General features: G+C 50.0%; 1 protein-coding gene across 5 annotated transcripts in view; it reads left to right on the top strand.

Moving 5' to 3' along the window:
• PLXNA2 (plexin A2) overlaps positions 1–18888 on the top strand; it is a 217226-nt gene that overhangs the window by 25224 nt on the left and 173114 nt on the right. For all 5 annotated transcript variants that reach the window (XM_022593506.3, XM_089909135.1, XM_089909141.1 and 2 more), the window contains 2 exons: positions 253–1520; positions 6680–6862. In XM_022593506.3, the coding sequence (XP_022449214.1) occupies positions 333–1520; positions 6680–6862 (1371 nt within the window). In that variant the 5' untranslated portion in view covers positions 253–332. The remainder of the gene's footprint in view (positions 1–252; positions 1521–6679; positions 6863–18888) is intronic.

Raw genomic sequence — 18888 nt, 5'->3', positions numbered from 1 at the left:
ACAGAAATAGAGATGCTTTGTAAAGTTATTAAAAAAAAATGCATTTTACAGCGTAAAGGCTGGAGACCAAAATAGATAATAGGATTCCCTGAACATCCCGAAGAGGGAGAAAGTATGTTAAAAATAGAAAAACTGGAATACAGAAGGAAGAGCCTCACAGAGCTAGTCGGCACTGGGACCTGGGTCAAGCAGTCCTGTTCACTCCTCCAGGGATTTATTTTCCATCTGACCCCTCTGCCTTGTGTTTTCCAGAACCATGTAAGGGCCAAGCCAGGAAGGCGGAGTACGCGAGTGCTCACAGGCTCTGTCTCCTGGTCCCCGCCTGGCTCAGAATGGAACGGAGGAGGCCCTGGCTGCGGGCTGCAGAGGTGGACAGCTGGCCTGTGGTCCTGCTCTCCGCCGTCTGCGTGCTGCTGGCACCCCCGGCGGCCGGCATGCCCCAGTTCAGCACCTTCCACTCCGAGAACCGGGACTGGACCTTCAACCATTTGACGGTGCACCGCGGGACGGGGGCAGTGTACGTGGGGGCCATCAACCGCGTGTACAAGCTGACGGGCAACCTGACCATCCAGGTGGCTCACAAGACGGGGCCGGAGGAGGACAACAAGTCCTGCTACCCGCCGCTCATCGTTCAGCCCTGCAGCGAGGTGCTCACGCTTACCAACAACGTCAACAAGCTGCTCATCATCGACTACTCCGAGAACCGGCTGCTGGCCTGCGGCAGCCTGTACCAAGGGGTCTGCAAGCTGCTGCGGCTGGACGACCTCTTCATCCTGGTGGAGCCGTCCCACAAGAAGGAGCACTACCTGTCCAGCGTCAACAAGACCGGGACGATGTACGGGGTGATCGTGCGCTCCGAGGGCGAGGACGGCAAGCTCTTCATCGGCACTGCTGTGGACGGCAAGCAGGACTATTTTCCCACCCTCTCCAGCCGCAAGCTGCCCCGCGACCCCGAGTCCTCCGCCATGCTCGACTACGAGCTCCACAGCGACTTCGTCTCCTCACTCATCAAGATCCCTTCCGACACCCTGGCCCTGGTCGCCCACTTTGACATCTTCTACATCTACGGCTTCGCCAGCGGGGGCTTCGTCTACTTCCTCACCGTCCAGCCTGAGACCCCCGAAGGCGTGGCCATCAACTCGGCCGGAGACCTCTTCTACACCTCGCGCATCGTGAGGCTCTGCAAGGACGACCCCAAGTTCCACTCCTACGTGTCCCTGCCCTTCGGCTGCACGCGGGCCGGGGTGGAATATCGCCTCCTGCAGGCTGCTTACCTCGCCAAGCCCGGGGACTCGCTGGCCCAGGCCTTCAACATCAGCGGCCAGGACGACGTGCTCTTCGCCATCTTCTCCAAAGGGCAGAAGCAGTATCACCACCCGCCGGATGACTCCGCCCTCTGTGCCTTCCCCATCCGGGCCATCAACTTTCAGATCAAAGAGCGCTTGCAGTCCTGCTACCAGGGCGAGGGCAACCTAGAGCTCAACTGGCTGCTGGGGAAGGACGTGCAGTGCACCAAGGCGGTAAGGAGGGCCCACCTGCTCTACCCCTGATGCGGCATCTGGCATTGCACACCCCTTTGCACACCCTGCCCGCAGACCACCACGGCCTGAAATGAGAGAGGTGCTCAGGCTCACGTTACCAGGTGGTCCCCATAATACAGTCTGATGATACCAGACACTTGAGGCATGTTTGTTGATCCGCGGAGTCATTCCCAATGTATAATCAAGGGCCTCTACACCACCAGCCACTGTTGTAAGCACCACGGGCTTCAGAGGTGAACCATACGACACAGCTACTTGCCCTCATGGAGCTTTCATTAGTGAGGCAAGACAAATTAATACATAAAATATGTAGTCTCTCAAATGGTGACAACTGCTGTGGGGAAAAATAAAGCCCAGAAGTGGGGAGAGGCAGTACCCACGAGGATTGGTTCATTGAGAAAGCAGCATTTGAGCAAAGAATGAGGAAAGTAAGCTATGCAGGTATCTGGGAAAGCATTCCAGAGAGAGGGAGGGAGTAGCTCTTGCAGAGAATGCAGGGCATGCCTGGAGAGTGTGAAGAGCGAGGAGGCCACTACAGCTGGACCCGAGCATGTGGCAGAAAGAGTGGTTGGAGATGAGCCAGTCAGAGGTAACACACACCAGGTCCTGTACATACAGGGCCCTGTAGGCCACTGTACAGCCAAGTGAAGGGGTAAAGTAGGCAGGTAGATATGTAAGCTGGAGGAGCGAGAAAGGAGTTGAGCTTGACTGATAATTTGAAAACTGGGAAAAAAGGAGAAGAAAGGGAGCTTGGGGTCCAGACCTGAGGATGGCAGAGACAAGAAAGTCAGTGGAAAGCACTGTCCTGTCAGAGGGTCAAGATGCTGCCATCTAGGTGGTTACCATGATCCACCCATTAGTCCGTCCATCCGTCACTCCATCCATCTACCCATCCCTCTATCCATCCATTCATCCCTCCCTCCAGCCATCCACTTAACAAGAAGGTATTGAAGATCTCCCAAGTGCCCAGCTGGGGATGCAAACATAAAAAGACATGATCACAACTTTCAGATATCTCGTAATCTAATGGGAGAAAGAGTGAAAGAAAAAATAGCTGGCAGTGTAATATAGTACCTAAGAGTTTGGGATTCAGAGTTCAAATTCTATCTGTGCGACTTCCTGGCTTCAGGAGTAACTCAATATCTCTCCATTATCGTCTGTGAAATGGGAATCATAATGCCTACCGCGTGGGATGACCGGATACTATGTGGCAAGATTAACACCGTGCCTGGCGTGTTAGGTTGAGCATTATTAGCTAACTGTTATGCATGTGACAAGTGCTAAGATAGATTTCTGTGCAGAGGGCTGTGGACACTGGATCGGCAGCCTGGGGAACAATCTGAGACCAAGTGACCCGTACGGCTGCCTTCTGAGCACCCTAAATGGAGGGTGTCTGCTACTGGGACCAAAAACCTCTTCTTAAAGCAAAAAACAAGTCATGCCTAGGGTATGCTTCTGTTCCTACCGTCAGTCTCTTGGTACAATAGGATAGTAGTTAAGGCCATAGGCTTGGAATTCCAACAGATTTGTATTTAAAAATCAGTCCTACCATTTAAAACTGTGTGACTTTAGGCAAGTTATGTACCTGATCTGAGCTGTATTTTTTTTCATTTTTAAAATAGAAATAATAGTAGTCTCTTTTTATGGTTATTATGAAGATCAAATGGAGCAAGCATGTATGAGCACAATACCTGGCCCATAATAAGCATGCAATAAAGGACAGCTATAATTATTAATATTAATTATTAAAGAACCAGTTATTTGCTATTATTTTACCTTTATAAAATGAGGAGGTTGAGCTAGATATTCTCCAAAGTTCTTTACAGTCCTGAAATTCTATAACCTATGGCCCCAACCAATCAAGACAAGTGGAGAGGAAATGCAAGGGTTAACCCCTTGCAGAGTCCAGCCTGGTTCCCACTGCCCAGAGGGGGCCCTTGTCAGAAGGAAACTGCTGATTCCTGCCTGCTGCTGAGCCAGAGGGAAGAGGAAGAGCCGACACCCTTGTGGGGCTCCATTGGCTCGCAGAGAGACAAGCTCGGGCTAGTAACCACAGAGCAACAGAGGCACTGGGAGAGAGGTGACAGCAGGTGGGATCAGGACCTCAGAGAGAACAGCCCCTCACTCACCACCCCCTCCCTTCATCATCACTCTTCGGAAGCGGCCTTGATAGTGGAGGTGGAGGTTGGGCTGCAACAGGAGGGGCCCCTTAAAATCCTTATAATCTAAGGAGTCCCAGATCTGGGGACTCAGAGACATTTTGGTGGCCTCAGAGGGCGTTAAGGAGGAGTGAGGGTAGCTGACGTCCCGGGGCTTAATTTTAAAGTGATCTCTGGACTAACATGGAGCTCTCAGATGAAGGATTTGAGCTTTGTTACCAGAAGAGAAATGAGGAAGGGGAGCGTCACCCTTTGAACAACAGCTATTGTCCTAAAGGCTGTGCTGGGTAATTTAAGGGTTACCTCACTTGATCCTCAATATGACCCTATAAAGCAAGGATTATCATCCCCCATTTGACAGATGGAAAAACAAAGACACAAAAACTAAGTACATTGGTTGCACCCATACAACCATAAATGACACAGCAGGGATTTGAATTCAGTTTAGCCCATATGACCTCTGAGTCCAAACTCTTTGCATTTAGCCGTGCTGCTTCTAAGGAAAGCCATACACCAGGCTCTCCCTTTCAGAGCAAAAGTAAAGGGGCAGCAGGTGTTTGGGAATATCTGACAATTTAGAGACGAGAAAAGGAAATGCCAGCCAATCCCAGGGGCTTAGGCTCAGAACAAACCATTTCCGTCACAGTCTGGCGATTCTAGAGTCAGGAGGGATGTAGAGAAATTCAAAATCACTGGCAAGTTTTTGGCTTCTGTCATCATTTCTCAGAAGCTGGCTTAGGTTATGCCTGAGCCCAGGCTCTGCAACCTTAGCGGTCCCTGGAGAGAGTGGGAAAGAAACTGAAGCCATGAAATCAAGAACTTTCAGAGCTAAAAGGCAGCTTGACGATTACCTGGTCTAATCCTTTCCCTTTACAGATGAGAGCATTCAGACTCAAAGTGGGTATGTGGTATATCAAGATAACATAGCTGGCTAGTGGTAGAGACAGGACTACAATCTAGATTTCCTGATTCTTTATCAGGACACTTGTGCCTCTGGTGTAGGGATGAGAAAGAGAAGTAGAAAATGTAAAAAGTGGTAGCTGATTCCTCTGACCTACCTTTCTAGGGAGCCTGAAATTTCCATCATTGGCTCCAGGGATGTGCTGGTGAATCTTAAATGGATGGCTATATGCAGGCAATGGTAGTAGTAGGGAAGGGATTGGGGTGGGAGGATCTTGATTAGAAGCATTTGCCAATTTCCATGGTGTAAATACTCCCACCATGGATAATTTCAAGCCACCAGTGTGATGTCACTGAATGCAGAGATAGATTTACAGGCATTCCTCATAAGCTGGCTCTACTATACCATTGCTTCACTCCCTTCCTGAGAAGCTTATCCCTTCTGCCGTGTGGAGCGCCATATGATCCAGAGTTCAAGGTCATCCTTAACCCAAAAGTTAGTTTTCTTTCCTAAAGAATAAACACACACACACACACACACACACACACACACACACAAGGGTAGCACCACCACTCAGTTGTAGGAGCAGTAGCTCTCTACAAAACGCCGAGGAATCACAAGACATGAGCCTCTGTTCTCTTTGGATTTGAACAGGGAATGAAAGAGAAGTCCCTGGTTTACCAAAAAAAATCCCATTTCGCTTATAAATCAGTTCTTCCAAGGAAATGAAGCTGTCAGGGAATGACACACCAGCCCACTTTTTCCTGGTGTGGGTGAGAGGAGAAGGTTGATGGGAACAGGTCTCTCCGTGATGCTTTCTGTGCTTCCCATGACCGTCACTTCCTTCCTCCTCGAGGATGCCTTTCCAGACCCAGGAGGAACAGCTGCCACAGGGCTCAGGGCTCTTTCTGGCCCAGAGTCTGCAACCTTTGCCCACAGGATTCCCTGTTGTGCAATCAACTGGGATGTTTCGGAGGATCCATCCTAGCCCAGCCCCAGGCTAGACAGTGTGCAGAGAATGCAGTCCCCTCGCAGCCCCTGTCCTCAGGAAGCATGCAGTCTTTTTTTTTTTAACTGAATGAGATCTTAGAAATCATCAATTTAACAGTCCCCAAAGAGGCTGTTACTGATCAAAGTGCACATAGAAGAAGAGCAGAGACTGGAATTCTTTCTGTCCAGCTATTTTTCCACTTGCTCAAGGTGCAATGTCCTTTCAAGATGTCCTAGTCTCTTCTGAGAGAGAAGAGACTTTAATTTTTTTAAAAAAAATTTATTCAATGACAGATATTCTTTATACAAGCATACCTCCACTCCCTGCAAAAGGCTGCTAACAAGAAGGCCATCTCCCCCAGAATCTACCCAAACATCATTGAAGGCCCCTAACGGACAGTGATGAGAATCGCTGTACAACTTAACGAATCTCTTTGCACGTGTCATTTCCTTTTCTCCCCAGTGATTCTCTCACAAAGGTGGGCAGGTAGTGTGACGCCTGAAGAAGCTGAGATTCATGTAGATGCAGTAACTTTTCCAAAGTATAAGGCACTGTTCAATGTTAAGATAACCCTTTTTAATGTATCCCCAGTGTGGGATGTGGTGAATAATGGAATGACTGAAAATTCCTTATGCCCAAAGGCAGGCCTTTGCAGTACAGGAAACAAATAAGGAACGCCACCAGGCTGGTAGGAATCCTGTGATATTGCCTCTAGACTGAATCTCCACTGTCTAAATAGAAAGACCGCCACAAATGGCATGGTCCACAGGGACACGTAAATGACCAGGAAATGAGTTTGAGCAATCAGCTTTTCAAAGTGTCACTGGTTGTCTTGGCAGAAAAGTGAGTGGGTGATAGCAGGTGAGGGAGAAGAAAGCTGTCTGGTTTCACAGGAGTCAGTGCGGGGTTCATGGGTCAGCCGTGAGATGTTTGTGTGTGCAGTATGTGTCAGGCCCCTGAACTCCATGCCTGAATTTCTCTGAGGCCTGGTGTCCTGGGGCTGGTGGCCACGGTGGGTGGGCTGGTGTGGATCAACTCGGCCCTGCCTCCACTGCTACTCACCCCAGGTCCCTCCCCTTCTCTCCAGCCGGTGCCCATCGATGACAACTTCTGTGGACTGGACATCAACCAGCCACTTGGAGGCTCAATTCCAGTGGAGGGCCTGACCCTGTACACCACCAGCCGGGACCGCATGACTTCGGTGGCGTCCTATGTTTACAATGGCTACAGCGTGGTGTTTGTGGGTACAAAGAGCGGCAAGCTGAAAAAGGTAAGAGTCCGTGAGCCTGGACACCCCGATGCTGTTCAGCGCCTCGGCTGAGAGCCTCTTCTGGAAGGTTGCTGTTGATGGAGATTTAACTAGAGGCAACTCAGTTTTCTTGGGGCAGGAACAGATAGAGTGGGGAGGGTTGGTAGGGGTTAATTTGTGCCTTATCTTCTAGCTGCTTCCTCTACCCACTGGTCAGTGAGTGTCTTGGTAATGTAAACATATTTCAATATTGACCAAACTCCAAGGAATTAGGAAGGTGCATCTGTCTAGAGGAGAAAAAAAAAAAATCTCCTAATCAAGTAGAACTGATTTTTTGATTATCTATATTATGGATCATCCACATCACAAATCCCTCCCCACAGTCTATAGAGGTGATTGTACTGATCAAAAGTCTTTGTTGAGTCCAGAGCAGCTGCTTGAAGCACATTATGGGTCTCACTTCTCAGCCGATGGTGGTGCCTCTCTGGGATGGTATATGGTGCCTGGATAAGGGACTGTTCTCCTGTCTTTCCTCTTCCTGCAATTGCAGTCTCTTCCCCACCCCTCCTCCCTCACCCCCAAGACCTGAGCTGACAGGAGGAAGTAGGCATCTTATCCTGTGCCTGCTCTGAGCACCTCTGCCCATGGGAGGGCACGGGCCGTCTGGGGCTGGCAGCACGGGAAGCCTCCTGCACGGCGGGCTGAAGCCGGAAGCTTGTACCTGCTTGTCTAGCGCTTAAGGTGTAGAGACGGAGCACAGTCTGGTTTATTATGTGGAATTACAGCAGCCACGTTCTTTCCAGTCCCTGCTAATCCCTTTTTCCCAAGCTCACCCTCCTGCCACCTTTCCCCAGTCCCAGCACCTGTGGATCAAGACACAGGCCAGACCTCACCGCATCTCACCCTTTGATGTTGACATCAGCCCTGTGGCTCTTTCCTCCTAATCCAGTTAGAGCCTCAGGAGAGATGTTGTTTGGGAATGTAGAAGGAGGGTGGCAGGGAGGGAGCCTGAGGAAGAATTTCCGTGTTCTGCTTGTTCTGAGTTGCTGCCAAAGGAGGTGAGAAAAACTGGTCTGGGTTGATGTGGAGACGCCTTCTTTCTCAGGATGCCAAAGCCCTTTAACCCTTTCCTCACTCTGTGGAGAGGTGCCCACCTGTAGCTGTCCTGTGCCCTCCACTTGGCTGGGACTGTGGGCCCTGGCTTGGTTTCAGGTACGGGAGAGTGAGGATGCGCGTGGTCCCGGCGTTTGCTTTCCCAGAAGTGGAGAGGGAAGGAGTTGACCTGTGATTCCACTAAGATTTAAAAGTGGTGTACTCTAGAAAAGAGTCTGAAATAGGAGATACATATATATATATACATATATGTATATCTTGAATCACTTTGCTGTACACCTGAAACTGACGCAACACTGTAAATCGACTCTACTTCAATTTTTAAAAAGTGGTGTATTCAGGGCTTCCCTGGTGGCGCAGTGGTTGAGAGTCCGCCTGCTGATGCAGGGGACAGGGGTTCGTGCCCCGGTCCGGGAAGATCCCACATGCCGCGGAGCGGCTGGGCCCGTGAGCCATGGCCGCTGGGCCTGCGCGTCCGGAGCCTGTGCTCTGCGGCGGGAGAGGCCACAACAGTGAGGCTGGCATACCGCAAAAAAAAAAAAAAAAAGTGGTATATTCTATCAAGACAGAGTTCAATTTGGACCCCTGAGGCTGGCTACTTTCCTGCAGGGTTATCTATACAGCTGGGTAGATTGTGACTTGCCCAGGGACTTTGGGCCGAGGTGCCTATGGGAGTTGAAATCCAATCTGAACTCTCCTTGTCAAGCCATACACCCTAGGGTATAAACGTACCCCCAGAGGAGCTCCTGGAGCTGACTCATCTGCCCATAAATACCACCTGTTTCTCAGTTGCACAAAGGCTCTTAAGAGGCCAGCAGGAGCCACATCTAAGCTAGTCCTCAGCATTTTCTCCTCTCCTTCCTGCACCTTCAGTCACTGTTCTGGATCATTCCTGTGATTCTGTCTCCTTTATTCTCTTGAAAGTTCTGCTAAAGGCAGGGGTCATGCCTTGTTCATATTTATTTCCTTCTTTCTGCCTCATCCTTTCACCAAGTGTTCCCACCTGGGATGGGCCTCAAAACTGTCTCGAAAAAGAAAACCATTCTCTAAGGAACCTTAGAGACCATCTAGCCCAATACTAGTGTTATTTGGCAGGAAAATTGAGGCCCAGAGAAGAAAAGTGACTCGTCCAAGCTTAGAGATGAAGACAAGTTGCCTCTTGTCCTGACATCCGAGTTGACACCTGTTTTACTTAAAGAAGCAGCCACGGAGCCCCGGGGGTGGAGGCTGAGAACAGCCTTCGGGTTCAGGCTTGCTACAGGGTTCAGCCAGGGCCTAGGGCCTCCATTCTCTTCAGCCCTGGATCTGAGTTAGGGAATTAATGTTTGCCAAATGGGTGGACGAGGACTGAATAAAGGAAGAACCACCCAGCCAGGCTCAAAGGGCCCTGGGCTGACCTTCCCATATCTCTCTTTTCAAGCCATACTCTCAAGGTAGCCAAGTTCTCCTAGCCCCGTTGGAACCCCAGCAGACAAGTTGCTAGGGAGGCAAGTCAGAGGATTCAAGGGTGAGGCTGGGGCACGGCTGCCCACAGCTTGTTCCGACCTGCAGTTGTCTGTTCCTTCTCACTCTTCACTTCGATGTTCTTTAGTTGTTTCTATGAGCTCATAATACCCCTCCTTCTCCTCTGGGCGACTCACCCTTCCTTTCCACCCACACGCCTTTGAGGCACCTGATACTAAAGTCGGGCTCCCACTGGCCTCCCATTTACCCAGAGAAACGGCCCATGAGGAATTTATGGAATGTCCCCAGGAAACTCTGCCATGGTCCAGGCCGCATAGCTCTTTCAACACAGGAAGGAAAAAAAAAAAACAACAACTAGCCAAGAGTTTGGAGAGGGGAGGGAAGCAGGGTGCGTCATGACCACTCACTTCTTCCCTGCCTAACCAGGTTTCTGTCAGACTGTGCGGCCTCCGTCCATGGCAGCCCATAGGACAGGATGTCCCCGAGTGGGGACGATTAGAGGAAGCAGAGACTGCCTAGAAGTGGCAGGACCACGAGGTGTTGTTCTGTGCTGTGTCACATACTTGCTCATACCTGCCCTCTGCTCTCCAGGCAGAGAGGAGTGCAGACGAGGCCACCGCCTTCTGAGCCACAAACATGCAGAGGGAACAGGCAGAATAAGGACGAGACCTCAGAACCAAGAGGGGTAACACTTGCCTAGACTAAGGTCCAGTGCATCAGAGGTGATAAGAAGACAGGCCAGGATTCACCACAGGGATGGAACAATTCCAGAGAAATCAGCTGCCACAGTGTGATTAACCCGGAGGGCTTCATGGAGGAGGAGGCTTACTAGGATCTGCTCTGAGACTGAATGAGACAGACAAAGTGATGAGTTGGGGATGGGAGAGAAGGGCCCTCTAGACCTTGGGTGCCGCACTGAGAAGATGCAAAGCACATGCCAGCAAGGTCTGGAGCGCACGGAAGGGCTTGGAGGACTTGGCGAAGTGGAAGCCAAGGCGTAGAGTACTGTGAGGCTCAAGCCCTAGAGGATCAAGTGAAAAGGATCTTGGGACTTTCGCTGACCTTGTGAGCCAACTGTGTGATCCACTGGTGGCAAAGTTAATTAGTCTTCACCACACTAACAGAAGGTCATGAAAAGTGGAGGCTCCACTTCCCACGGGAGATAACATTGTAAGAGGGCTTAAGCCAACCAAAGAGCCAGGTCAACAAGGCCTGCAAGGATGTGGGAGCCATGCTGTACGGAGAATACTTTTAAAAGGATGTTAACCCAAGGGAAGAAGTGGAAGGGAGGAGACGAAACAGCTTTCTTCACAGACTGTGATTTACTGAGCACTTATTATGTGTCAGGTGATAGTCTAAGAGCTTGATATCTACTAACTAATCTTTATACAACTCGATGGGGCAGGTGCTCTTGTCACCTCCATGTTGCTGATGAGGAAATAGAGGCCAGAAAAGGTAAAGAAATGCGTCCAAGAGCCACATGGCAAGTAAATGGCAGAGCCAGGGTTTGAACCTCGATCGTCTGGTTTCACAATCATGCTTCTCCACTAAGCTGTGCAAGATGAATTAAACTTATCCAGTGTGGCCCCAGAGGGCAGAAGCGGGCCAACAGGTAGGAGTTCCGGTAAAATAGTTTTCCACTTAATAGGAGGAAGAAGCTTCTTGCAGCCAAACTGTCCCATAATGGAAAGAGTTGACTCAGGAGGGAATGAGCTCCTAGTCAGTGGAAATACTGAAGCAGAGACTGGGTGGTCACCGATCAGGGAAGCTGTAGAGAGGCACCTGCACCAAGCACATGACCTTCCCACTTATGCCGCCCCTATTTCTCTGACTCCCTCAGTAGGGGTGGGAGATAAGGGAGGGCAGAGAAGGGGAGCAGAGCGGGGAAGGCCAAGGCACCCTGGGGGTGGGCTTTGAAGTCACAGCTGGGTTCACGCTGGCCCTGGGTGTGTAGCAGAAAGCCCCTGAGGGTCAGCGGGGAGGTGCTTGGCCCAGACAGGGTAAGGCAGGACCCGGAGGATGAGGGCAGGCAGGCCTGGGGCAAGAGGCAGGGGAGGGAAAGCAGGGCCTCCTGGGGCTGGGCACGGCTGACTGTGCCGACATCCCTCCTGGCCAAGGGCAGGCGGTGGGAGTCCACCTAAGAGATGCCCGGAGCTAATACCAAAGCACACGAGGAAGAGTAGTGGCAACAGGGACTACAGCCTCATTTAACACGACTTCCCAGGTTGAAGGGAGGGGTCCAGGAGACAGGTCGTGAGGCCCGAGCTGAGAGGGCAGAAGACGCTGGGACCGGGAAGCAGGACTCTCTAGGGTTTGGGACAAAGTCCCATTGGTTCCTCCCCTCCATTTGCAGCTGCTAAAACCTCTGCCTCAGCCCTGGCTTCCCATTTCTTCAGGCCTCCTCTGGCCCCTCGACCCCAGGGCCTCACAGCAGCAGGAGGTGCTGGCTCGCTGTTCTCTCCCGCAACCCTGCCACCGGAAGCCTCTCCTGATGCTCAAGGCCTGGTGGCATGTCCCTCACCTCGCCCCTTCCAGCACTGTGACTAGCACCCTCCTCAGACCCCCTGCCGCTTTGCTCCGATAGCATCTGGTGCGGGAGCAGCTGCCGAATAAGGTGTCCACTTCTCTTGAGACTCACAGGTCCTGGAGGACAGGGGCCCTCTTTTCCACATATGTCACCCATCCCCACAGCCAGATCCAGTGTCTCTCACACATCAGTTGCTCATGAAATTTATCTCAAATGTACCTCCTCCAGGCCAGAGACCTACTTGCACGCGTTGGAAAAGAACCAGACACCAAGAGTGACTCCTGTTGACGTGGCTGGTTTGCAAAGGAAGGAAGTTAGGATGTGGTGGATAGGTCTGCAGGGGAGGGGGAGGGTTGGAGGGTGGCCGTGGGATGAGGGGTCTAGGAAACAAGAGAACTGCTGGGACAGGAAAAGAGCCTGTTTTCTGGTTAACAGTGTTTGGAAGAGGGTGGGGTAGTGCTCTCAGCAATGCTGACCAAGCTGGGAGGAGGGAGCCGCGTTTACACTGTTGCCCGTAGATCCCAGGAGAGCATGGCCAGCTATCTGCCTCACCTGCATCAGAGGCAGTTTTGCCGAGAGGCAGGTACAGAGGCCCAGGCAACCCCTTCCCTGCCACCCCCGCCAGGAGTATCGGACTCCTGGACATTTTTGCAAATCCACAGAGACTTAGCCTTTTCAAGGTCTGGGGAGGGCCGGGCCCTCTTTTGCCACCACCTTCTTTCCCATTAGCTAAGGCAGCCACCAAAATGCCTGTGAAATGCTTGAGGAAAATCCTTTCTGCCTTTCCCTATGGGACATACCAACCCAAGGTCTCCAGTCCGCAGCCCACAGGAAACCCTGCCGACGTCCCTTCCCATTCTTATTCTTCTCTTTGTAAGCTCACAAACGAATTACTGAGCCAGGCCAGGAAAACTGTGAGCCTCTCGCAGTAGCAGCTTAGGCGCTGGAAAGAATCCATTGGGAGCACCAAAGTATTAACTCTCCCAGGCCCTGGGGTTATTGCTCAGTTACTTGATAACACTGATTATTTATGAGATATCTTTCCACGGTCCTTTCCATCCTCCACAAATACTTCAGCTAAGTATGGCGATGGTTCCCTGCATCTCCACTCCATTTTACAGATGTGGGAAACTGAGCCACCGGGATGTTAAATGAAATATCTTGTCCAAGGTTACATGGCCAATCCATTGGCAAAATTGACATTGGCATTTATACTTCCTCCCAAAACATGCACGGAAGTTCCTAACCTGCTACTTGGCTCCCTTGTGGGGTGGAGTTGTCTTGGCGGACGGAAAGCCAAGTTGGATGAAAAGCTGAGAAACATACCTTTCTCGCTGTGCCAACACCACTGAACAATAGCCACTCATTCCTCGGAGTGGAAATGATTCACTCGTCTCTCATTGTGAACCTTGGATTGAGTAAACAGCCAGGGCTGTGGGTCTCATTCTAGGAGACCTAGCGGATTTCTTGGGACCTGTGACCGCTGAGCTAATGCTCTGTGTCCCTGACGCATCTCAGCAGCTCTGGGGCCTGGGGTAGTGGGCAGCAGATGCCCTCTCCCCCTGCCCCAGAGCCTGTGCAGAGGAGGTGGGCTGGTGGCTCAGAACTCACCACCACATCCCTAGTAATGACTTTGGCTCCCTGCCCAGGCTCCTGCCGCCAAACTCGCTGTTTGTTTTGTTGTTTTATAGGCCTCTTGGGTCCCAAGAACTGGTCTTCTGGAACCTGGGAAAGGCAGCATTTGGCTGGCACAGGGAAGGGGGCATATTTACAGAATCCTTCCAAACCTCCTCCCCTGACCACCACATCCCCCTGCTCGACCATAACAGGTGGAGAGAGAGGGTGTGGGTTTCTATCCAGAGCCCCAGCTGACCCCAAGGAAGAGCCCCTGATCTCCCAGAGTCATTCTGAAAGGGAGAAACTAAAGATGCATTTATTTTTTGCACCTTTTGTGCAGCTCCCGTGTGCTTCAATCTTGGATAATCCCGGTGTGAGGAGTCAGGCTGTGTGCTCAGCGTGGTGCTTTGCACTCCAAGAGGGAGCCCTTTGGAGCTCGGGGCTTTATCTCAGGGCAGGTGAAGCACAGGCGAAATGATTCAAGCTCACAGAATCCAGGTGACCCAAATAGGCTCTGTAGAATGTTTAAGAAGCCAAGGTGCTAATGTTTACAGAGCGGTCATCTTTAGGAAAATACAGACCACATAGATACACATCCTTTTAGGTCATTGAGCCTTGCCTGCTTGTGGGTACAGACCATGGACATATATCTTGAGGTTGGACAGGACCTCCAAAGACCAGCTGGTGCTGTCCTCTTGTCTTCAGGTAGGAACCTATTTGCATAACAGAGAGCATATGAGCTTACAGGATGCAGTTCTGACTCCAGTCTATTAGCTGTGTGACCTCTGAGCTTCAGTTTCCTCATGTGTAAAATGAAGACAATTATAATACCTGCCGCATGAGATTGTAATGAGGATTAAATGAAATCATTCATTCTTCAACGAAAATGTACTGAATACCTACTATGCGCCATTTGCTTGGTATACAGTAGTAAACAAAACTGTCAACATCGCCTGCCCTAGTGAAGATTATACCTTAATGTGGAAAGAAAATTATGAGAACGCACAATATACAGTATATTTAGAAGATAATAAGTGCTAATGAAAAAAATAGAGCATAATGAAATCATTTATGTAAAGTGGGGTGCTGAGCTAATATGCATTTAAATATCACTACTGTTGTTACTTAACTTGTGAGCCTCAATTTTTTTCTTCTGTGGAGTGGGTAGTAATAAACGCTTTGCATAGTTGTTGGAAGGACTAAGTGAAATCATGTATGAAAAGTTCTTACTATGGTGCTTGGCAACAAAAGTGCTTTCCATTATTATTACCAACATCTTGGAGGCTTCCCCCGAAGCCCGCTTCTTCTCTGGCTCCCTGGGGGAGTGGAGCTGTCATATCAGCCTCTTTTTTAGTGACATGTTTGCAAGGTCAGATGGAGGAAGAGAATCCTGCCCCTTGCCCCCAGCCCTGTGTCATGGGAAAAAAAATACTTGGAAGGCTAGACCAGCTGGGCCGAACTAATCTAATCCTGCTGGACACCGGCATCCAGCTGCATTAGTCACCAGTGAGAGCTTTCCGAGTCCCATATCACCAAACAATAGGTACTGACCCCTCCTCAGGGCCGGGCTGGGGGAAGTGGCGGTTCGGCTCTTATGGCTTTGCAGAATTAACTAAAACGGGGCCAGTCTCTGCCCTTTGCATGTTCCCAAGCCAACCATGATATCCTAGGGCTACACAACTCCACCTTCAATGAACTGTGTGATCTTGGGCAGACCTTAGTGTCATCAACTGGTCCACTGATGCTACCTTGCAAGATTGCTATGCATGTCAGACTTGGGGGATATGAAGAACCTAATATAGAGCCCAGTGTGTAGCAGGTGCTTAATAAATGGTAGCTATTCCTGCTATTACCATAATTGCTTGTAAGTGTGACTCTACTCGTGTTACCGCTACCACTCCTACACCATTACCATCCTTTTCTAAGGACCCAGATTCCCTTGGTTTCCATTAGCTCACTAATCCCATAGCATTTAGGATAAACAGGAAGGATTGAGATATTTCTCTGCTCCGTGACAGATGGTGATACTGAAATTCACAGAGATGATGGATTATTATGGATTGCTTAGGGTCACAGGGTAAATCAAGGGAAGACTGGAATCAGAGCTACAAATATTTCAGGTGGAGATGGTGCAGCACACACCTCAGTCACCTGTATAGTCCAACAATGATGAAGCTGAAAGCTTGCAGCTACTTGAACTTCTCTTTCCTTCCTGTTATCATGTGTCCTTCTGTCCAGAGCAGCAGGAGATATATGGAGATGCAAGGTGCTGAAGGTCACCCTGAGGTTCTGTCCTTTAAGTTTCTTCCTGGGATTCTGTTCCTCTCCTGGCCTCAGCCTCCAGAAAGGTTTCTAGGCTTCAAGATGGGGCACAAGTTTAGGAGCTGGTGCCTCTGGGATTGTCCCAATCAGCCATCATTCTCCAAAACCTCACTGGATTTCAAAGGCTACTGACACCAGCTGGGCGTCCCCACCTAACCTGGAAGGAGCAATAGTGTTAACAGCCTTTAGTAGCAAATCAGGAATTCTTAGACTTCTGTGTTTAGGGGTGGATGAGAATGCAGCCAAGGAAGGAGACGAGGCCATGGAGTCTGGACCCTGCAAAGGGGTCAGCCCCAACCCCCAGGGGGAAGGTGGACTCCATCACACAAGGTCAGGAATGTTCCCCTGATTTTATAACTGGAAAGGCCCTCAGAAAAGTAGTCCAGCCAACAGACTTTGGGCAGGTGAGATGTTTATTGTTCTATTTTGTGGATGAGACAGCTGAGGCCTAGAAAGGTTAAGGGATCTGCACAAAATCACCCAGGCCCTTAGCAACAGAAGCAAGATAAAATCCAGGTTTTTAGACTTTACTTTTGGGGCCCTTCTCTCTGTATCATATGGAAGAATGTTCCCTCTACACAAAACCTCAGGCTGACCTCTGCCTTTCCCTAGCATGCAAGCATTCCCTAAGCAGAACCTAAAATTGGTCTGGGGATCGTTCTCTCCAGGGCAAGAGTCTAGCTGAACTTCCTATCCCAGGCCTGGCCATGCAGCCTTGCTCTGGGGTGCCCAGCATCGCTGAGCCCTCACTGTATGTGACTTGAGGATCTTTCTAGAGCCTGGCCAGCAAGGAGGCCTGCTTACCCACAAAATGCTTGCCTTGGGGTTAAGAAGTTCTGACAAGTCAGAAGAACACTGAATTGGGAACCTCAAGTTTTACATATGAGTCCTTTTTCTAGGCATGCTGCTTTATTTATTTATTTATTTTGCAGAGAGTAGCCCTGTTATAACTTAGACACCCACTATGTGCTAAGCCCTGAGCTACGCATTTTTTTAGTTAAACCTCACAATACCCTTGTAAGGTAAGGATTAATATTACATCCATTTTCCATATGAGCAGACTGAAGCCCAACGAAGTTAGGTAACTTGCCGAGTCACATTGCTACTAATTGGACAGCTGGGATTGGGATCTAGATCCCTCTGACTCCAGACCTGGGCTTTGTGAACCACTAACTTTGAGCACTCTATCGCCCTTCTCTAAGATTCTGTTGGTCCCTCTGTAACCCACCACCTGTCCTACAGAGAGCTGCAAGAAGATGCAGGAGAGAAGAGTGGAAGGACTGACTTTGCACTCTTTCCAGCCAAGATCTCCTGGAAAACCGGGACGTGGCAGCTGTCACCTCGGCACACGCTGCCTTGTGTCACTCCCCTCAGGCCTCCTCCTCCCCTTCCCACCCATCTCAGCCCAGGCCACAATGGATGGAGTGGCAGCCTTTGTGCCACGCACAGTCCCCAGCTGACTCCCCTTTCTCCAGGCATCATTGTTTGCTGTGAGCTTTCTGAAGGGGAGACAAAGGAGTGTTACTGACAAGGCCAAGAGCTGCCGTGTAAAGCGTGGGGCCTGGGCCCATCACCCGTGCATCCCTTGGAGGCCCCGGGCTTTCCTTCAAAGACGCTGTCTGGGATCTTTTGTGTGCCAGTCATACCCATTCAGAGCTGGCCGGGCAAAGGTTTCGGGTGGGGGAGGAGGACACTGAGAAATGGACTCATTTCGATCTGGCAAAATTGGAAGAGACGTTTAATGTAATAGTTAACAGCAAACCAATGCCGGGGGGATGGGCCCGAATGCTTGTTCTCTGTTTATGGAGCTTATGCAATTCCATCAATATTGATGCCTGATGCCTTTGATTCTGACACTAATCATTGCTATGAATTAAATTTGCAGCCATATAATTAGGATCGCTATTAATAGGGCCCTTAGCTAAGCACTCCGACGCGGCATATCTTTTTCTCCATAGAAAATGGCATCCTTGGAACTCTGCTAATGGGGCGCACCTGGGATTTGCCAAGAATGATGTGAAAATTATACATTCTATATTTGTGTTGGGCCTTTACTAAAATATCAGCAAGCAAAGGTGAGGCTGGAGGGAAGGTTCCCCCTTGCCCAGAGCTGTGGGCAGCAATTAGGTATCTCTCCCTCTCTTTGAGATCTTTAGGAAAGGATATTCCAGAGCCAATTTGCTTGCTTACGGTCTAGGGTCCGACAGCTCAGAGTCAGGAAGGTCTTCTTTAAGTCTAACCTTAACCTCAGGCTAAAAGACTAGGTACTCTGGTGATTTCTTTCTCAGACTTTCAGGTGGCTATGAGCCAACTGAGGGAAGAGGAACGTCTTGGTGTGCCCCAAGCTCGGTTGGAAGGGGCTGAGACAAACCCCTATGGATAGGCCCAATTGGCCTCACTTTTAGGTAGATGATTGGGCAAGACCCCCACTCACAACTGATTCCAAGGGTTCCCATCCAGAGAGCGCCGGTTAACCTCACACATAAAAGGGCCCACTGCTACACCTGGTGGGAAAGGATGAGCTCTCTCTCACGATGAGGTGCATTCCCAGGTAGATCTGCAGCATATTTATTTACTGGGGAGCCCAGTCATTTATTATCATCAGGCACCCAGGTCAGCGCTGGAGACTCAATGCCCCACTCACCCTCTGAGTAATCACACGTCATCATGCACGTAAGGGTCCTCTAATCCTTTTCTAACAGTAGCACACGTGACACCCCCCCTTATCACTGCGAATAATATGCACCACTTGGCATAAGACATGCACTTGTCCCTGCTCTTTTGACTGTCAGACTGAAAATAATTTTTCCTCCAAATCAACATTTATTGATTTTTTTTTCCTTTCGTATTTTTATGTCATTGTGAGAAGACAGTGGTTTGAGTTCAAGTCCTAACCCTGCTATGTATTAAGTTTGTGATCTTAGCTAAGTTATGTAACCTCTTGGAAACTCAGATTTGAGGGTTCTCATCTTTAAAACAGGAATAATAATATCTACTTCATAAG

This window comes from Delphinapterus leucas, chromosome 1 (assembly GCF_059928025.1).
Source record: "Delphinapterus leucas isolate spDelLeu-1000000601 "Yukka" chromosome 1, BTC_Dleu_Yukka2, whole genome shotgun sequence".
Taxonomy (NCBI): domain Eukaryota; kingdom Metazoa; phylum Chordata; class Mammalia; order Artiodactyla; family Monodontidae; genus Delphinapterus; species Delphinapterus leucas.
This window is presented reverse-complemented; position numbering and strand designations above follow the sequence as displayed.